General features: G+C 43.7%; 1 protein-coding gene across 1 annotated transcript in view; it reads left to right on the top strand.

Moving 5' to 3' along the window:
- The first annotated feature begins 1,312 nt into the window (after window positions 1–1,312).
- LOC124552663 (serine/threonine-protein kinase Warts-like) overlaps window positions 1,313–6,000 on the top strand; it is a 121,034-nt gene continuing 116,346 nt past the window's right edge. The window contains exon 1 of the mRNA XM_047126987.1: window positions 1,313–1,540. Coding sequence (XP_046982943.1) covers window positions 1,313–1,540 — 228 coding nt within the window. The remainder of the gene's footprint in view (window positions 1,541–6,000) is intronic.

Here is a 6,000-nt window from a genome sequence, read left to right as displayed (position 1 = left end):
ACCAAATTCTGCTTCCGCCAATCCGCGTATTAATTTGTAACGCAGCCAATGAGATTGCTGCTAATGTAGAAGCTTTTCTCCTCATGGATCACACTCGCGCAGTGATACATGAACACACGAGGTATTATAATGAGTGTACAGACCTCCGATTAGTCACTCTGTATTTGTACCAGTCTGCGTTTGTCTGTACCAGTCTATAGTCAAGTTTCAGTCTGCGCCTAATAAGATTATCATATTCCTGTACATAGCCATGAAGATAAATGTATAGACACTTTGTCAAGTATCAGATATATGTGAGAATAAGATTAACGTACCAATACCAAAGGAACTTCAGACTGTCAATTGTAAACAGCATCGTGAATCAAATTAAGTAATTTTTATGCTTGCTATTATTTTAATAAATGTGTGTGAAAATTAATCAAGTTCTGTTTAAAGTCGGTCACCGTCAATCTGCTACTCTAAGCGTGCAAGTGGCATTTCTATCGTCTGACCTAACGGCAGAAGATAAACATGCCACGATAAGACCACGAGACATATTGCTGACACTCGCCTACTTCCTTAGAGCGACAAGTCAACTAATCTGATGGTGTGTGCACCAAAGGTCTTACAGTGCGCGCACCACACTAACGATACGATTTCGTAACATGTAAACAACATAAACATCTTGTAATCTCACCCCATAAAAATAAATACTTGTGAAAACAACTGGTTGCCGCTATTTCATTAAAAATTGACTTCAATTTCAATAGCTTCACTATTCTATGCTGAAGCGCCAAAGAAACTGGTATAGGCATGCAGAAATATGTAAACAGACAGAATATGGTGCTATGTTCGGCGACGCCTGTATAAGAGAAAAAGTGTCTGGCAAAGTTATTAGAACAGTTACTGCTGCTACAATGGCAGGCTCAAATAGCTCTGAGCACTATGGGACTTAACTTCTGAGGTCATCAGTCCCCTATAACTTAGAACTACTTAAACCTAACTAACCTAAGGACATCACACACATCCGTGCCCGAGGCAGGATTCGAATCTGCGACCGTAGAGGTCTCGCGGTTCCAGACTCTAGCGCCTAGAACCGCTCGGCCACCACGGCCGGCCTTTATCTCTCTGTCACCCATTAATTTCTTCCGCGGGATGAGCTGAATGCATTAGCGGGCCGCCCGTGCTGTAGAATGCGGCATTCACTCGCTGTGACGTCACAGTCGCTGCCTGTGGAAACGCAGGCTATTGCTTGCCGCAGTCCGCCGTATGTAGCGGATGGGCGGAAGTCACGACCTTGGCAGTGGCCAGCCTGGTTGAGCGCGGTCACGCGATGCGCGGCATTCGACAGCACGGCTGCCAACGAAAGCGGCACCGGCTGTGCGACTGGGATAAACTCGAGTCCGGCTGTAGAAAGGCCAACAGCGCTTTCCTTTTCCGCCGCCCGCTGAATCAGCCGCCGCGTAGCCCCGCGTGGGGAATGCGAGATGCGTGTCGTGACCGCGGTCAGAAACGCACACGCGTGCCACGCAGCCCAAAATGCTTGGACGGCAGCGTCAGGGTGGCGTGTCGGTGGATTCTGCCAGAACTGGCTCCCACCGCGTCAAAGAGACGCTGTTACACTCTGTGGCCAAAATAATTGGCAACACTGACGTTAATAACGAATCGGCCCTCGAAGGAAGTGAGGAACATTACGGTTTAACGTCCCGTCGTCATCGAGATTGTAAACTTTCTATATAAATTTATCTATAAATGAAAGAATGAATATTCTTTTTTCAAAAAACTTTCTCCTCGTCTGCTTCAGATATCGTATTCAACCGTTGAGCAATACTGACTCTTGACTGCCCCCGAGTTGCGGATCTGAACAGGATCGTGAAACAAAACTCTAAACTTGCTGAAATACTAAATTTAAAATAATGAAAATAAATCTAATTATATCCCAAAAGAAAATAATAGTGTACTTAGTGAGAATCATTTAACTGTAACTCAATACTGAAGTACGTTGTTGCCGGCCGGGGTGGTCGAGCGGTTCTAGGCGCTACAGTCTGGAACCGCGCGACCCCTACAGTCGCAGGTTCGAATCCTGCCTCGGGCATGTATGTGTGTGATGTCCTTAGGTTAGTTAGGTTTAAGTAGTTCTGCGTTCTAGAGGACTGATTACTTCAGATGTTAAGTCCCATAGTGTTCAGAGCCATTTGAACCATTTTTGAAGTACGTTATTAAAGTTGCGTAACATCAAAGTTTGGCTCGAAATATCTAAGAAATACAATACTCCTCGGTAAAAAATAACTGTTTAATATTACCTACACTGTTCGCTGTAAATTAATCTGCTTGATAAGCACAATGCGTGAAAAATTCTGACCGTGTACTCTTTGCTGACAAGTACCGGGTGATCAAAAAGTCAGTATAAATTTGAAAACTTAGTAAACCACGGAACAATGTAGATAGAGAGGTAAAAATTGACACACATGATTGGAATGACATGGGGTTTTATTAGAACAAAAAAAAGTATTGCTAGACGCGTGAAAGATCTCTTGCGCGCGTCGTTTGGTGATGATCGTGTGCTCAGCCGACACTTTCGTCATGCTTGACCTCCCAGGTCCCCAGACCTCAGTCCGTGCGATTATTGGCTTTGGGGTTGCCTGAAGTCGCAAGTGTATCGTGATCGACCGACATCTCTAGGGATGCTGAAAGACAACATCCGACGCCAATGCCTCACCGTAACTCTGGACATGCTTTACAGTGCTGTTCACAACATTATTCCTCGACTACAGCTATTGTTGAGGAATGATGGTGGAGATATTGAGCATTTCCTGTAAAGAACATCATCTTTGCTTTGTCTTACCCTGTTATGCTAATTATTGCTATTCTGATCAGATAAAGCGCCATCTGTCGGTCTTTTTTTGAACGTTTTGTATTTTTTTGGTTCTAATAAAACCCCATGTCATTCCAAGCATGTGTGTCAATTTGTACCTTTCTATCTACATTATTCCGTAATTATTCAGTTTTCAAATTTATACTGACTTTTTGATCACCCTGTATGCACAGTGGGGTCTGCTCTGAAACATAACTGACCTCATGCTGAGGATGCCGTTTTGTGTCTCTTGTGTACTGAGGTTCTCGAAAGCAAATTGAAATCAGCAGATGCAGCAGTTAAAGAAAAAATAGATAAACTACTCACTTCAAAATTAGTTTTTTGCTGTCAGAAACAATGTGTGGCTTCGTGTGCCGTAAGAGGCAATGCATACATGACAAAATAAAATGGCTCTGAGCACTATGGGACTTAACATCTGTGGTCATCAGTCCCCTAGAACTTAGAACTACTTAAACCTAACTAACCGAAGGACATCACACACATCCATGCCCGAGGCAGGATTCGAACCTGCGACCGTAGCAGTCTCGCGGTTCCGGACTGAGCGCCTAGAACCGCGAGACCACCGCGGCCGGCATGAGAAAATATTCAAAACTGTACTGAGAAGAGGCAATGCATACATGACAAAATATTCAAAATTTTACTGAGAATGATGGAGGAAGATTTTGCTTTGAAGAAAGTCGTTCTTGAGAAATTAAATTCTGGTTATTGTTAAGAAGACTGTAGAACATAAGAAGATCCTAACAATTGCGAAATTCTCTCAATAGAAACATTACAGAGGTTCCAACCAATTGCGTCATTTGTGACATAATAAAAACGAAGAGATTAAATTAACACCAATCATGAATAGCATTAGTTACCTGACGGACAAAGATTTCCTTCAATCAATGGTCCTGGCTCAGATAGCTCTGAGCACTATGGTACTTAACATCTATAGTCATCAGTCCCCTAGAACTTAGAACTACTTAAACCTAACTAATCTAAGGACATCACACACATCCATGTCCGAGGCAGGATTCGAACCTTCGACCGTAGCGCCTAGAACCGCTCGGCCACAGGCCCGGCAATTAATGGTCCTGAGTAAGAAACATTTCATTCTGGCGCATACATTGTCACCTTGCAATATTGCTCCAAAAAAATCTTCTCCAACAGTAGACTCAGTAACATAGTTGTGCCAGATAATTTCTCTCAGATTCACTAGTATGAAATCTCCTTCTCTAAAAATGTTGCTCAAATGTGTGTGAAATATTACGAGACTTAACTGCTAAGGTCATCAGTCCATAAGCTTACACACTACTTAACCTAAATTACTAAATTATCCTAAGCACAAACACACACACCCATGCCTGAGGGAGGACACGAACCTCCACCGGGACCAGCCGCACAGTCCATGACTGCAGCGCCTAAGACCGCTCGGCTACTCCCGCGTGGCTCCTTCTCTAAAACCTCCACTGCTGGCTACTATGCCTCAAATAAGAATGCCCAGAGCTGACAAATGACAGGCGACCAAGTGCACCACAGATCTCATTAAACACAGAATCAAGGATCTTATCCTCTATACGTGTAGCGCGCTCATTCATCTTTGTCCTAGTAGAGGAAAGGAGAATTATTTACGATGCCAGAAAACGTACGGAAACCTTACAGAATCATTAGTGACGGAGCACAAGACCGGATTATTCCAACGATAAGGAACTAAATCGCCCATGCGTTTCAAAGGAACCGTCCCAGCGTTTGCGTGAGCGATTTGGGAATACCGTGGAAATGCTGAACCTAGATGCCCGGTAGCACTGTACGATTACATGTTGCTGACCACTGCGCCACAACCCTCGATATGTACCTCGAAACAGCAGCAATATATCAAGGTGTCGACCCTGCAAAGTGTTGGAGTACTGTTTCATATACCTTACAGTGGTACCAACTACTGATCTTGTATACGAATGTATCTGTTCTGCCGTCCGCGGTGACCGAGCGGTTCTACGTGTTTCAGTCCGGAACCGCGCGACTGCTACGGTAGCAGGTTCGAATCCTGCCTCGGGCATGGATGTGTGTGATGTCTTTAGGTTAGTTAGATTTATGTAGTTCTAAGTTCTAGGGGACTTACGACCTCAGATGTTGTTGTTGTGATGGTGGTATTCAGTCCGAATCTTTGCTCTGATGCAGCTCATCATGCTAGTCATCTTGTCCAAGTCCCTTCACCACCACCTTGGTCCCCTCCCCCTCCCCCCCCCCCCCACACACACGCAACTTTTACGTCCCCTCCCCACACTTTCTTCCACGACCAAAGTAATGATCCCCTGATGCTTCAGGACGCGTTATATCAACCCGTTCCTTCTTTCACTTATTTTACCCCATAAATTTCTTTCTTCCCGATTCAGTTCAGTACACCCTCATCTGTTATCCGCACTGCACACTTAATCTTCAGCATTTTTCCGTAGTAACTCATCTCAGAAGCTTTTACTATATACTAGTCCGAATTGCTTATCGTCCACGTGCGACTTCTATACAAGGCTACATTGCTGACAAATAACGTCAGGAAAAATTTTTTGACTGTTACATCTACATACGATGTTAACGAATTTCTTCTTTTTACAAATGTTTTCTTTGTTATTACCAGTCTGCAGCTTATAATCCCTCTGCTTCTACTATCATTAGATATTTTGCTGACCAAATAAAAAACTAATCTACTAGTCGTGATCTCTCATTTCCTAGTGTTATTCACGCACCCTGATTTACTTCGACTCTATTTCATTACCATTGTTTCAGATTTGTTTATGTTCATGTTACATTTCCTTTCCAAACCTCTGTGCATAATAAGTCCTTCACTGCCTCTGACGAAATCACACTACCATCGGCAAACCTAAACGTCCCAAATTCCTCCGCCTGAACGTTAACTCCGTTTTTCAGTTTCTTATTGATTTCCTCACTGCTTGCCCAATGTACAGATTGAATAACATCGGAACCAGGCTACACTCATTCGCTTCTGAACCACTACTTCCCTTTAATGCCCCTCGACTCTTACAACTACCGTCTGGTTTCTGCGCAAGTTGTGAATAGCCTTTCGCGCCATATATTTTACCCCTGCTACCTCCTGATTTTTAAAGAGAGTATTCCAGTCAACATTGTTAAAAGCTTTCTCTATGAACCGGGGA

The sequence above is a fragment of the Schistocerca americana genome, chromosome 10 (assembly GCF_021461395.2).
Source record: "Schistocerca americana isolate TAMUIC-IGC-003095 chromosome 10, iqSchAmer2.1, whole genome shotgun sequence".
NCBI classification, from domain to species: domain Eukaryota; kingdom Metazoa; phylum Arthropoda; class Insecta; order Orthoptera; family Acrididae; genus Schistocerca; species Schistocerca americana.
This window is presented reverse-complemented; position numbering and strand designations above follow the sequence as displayed.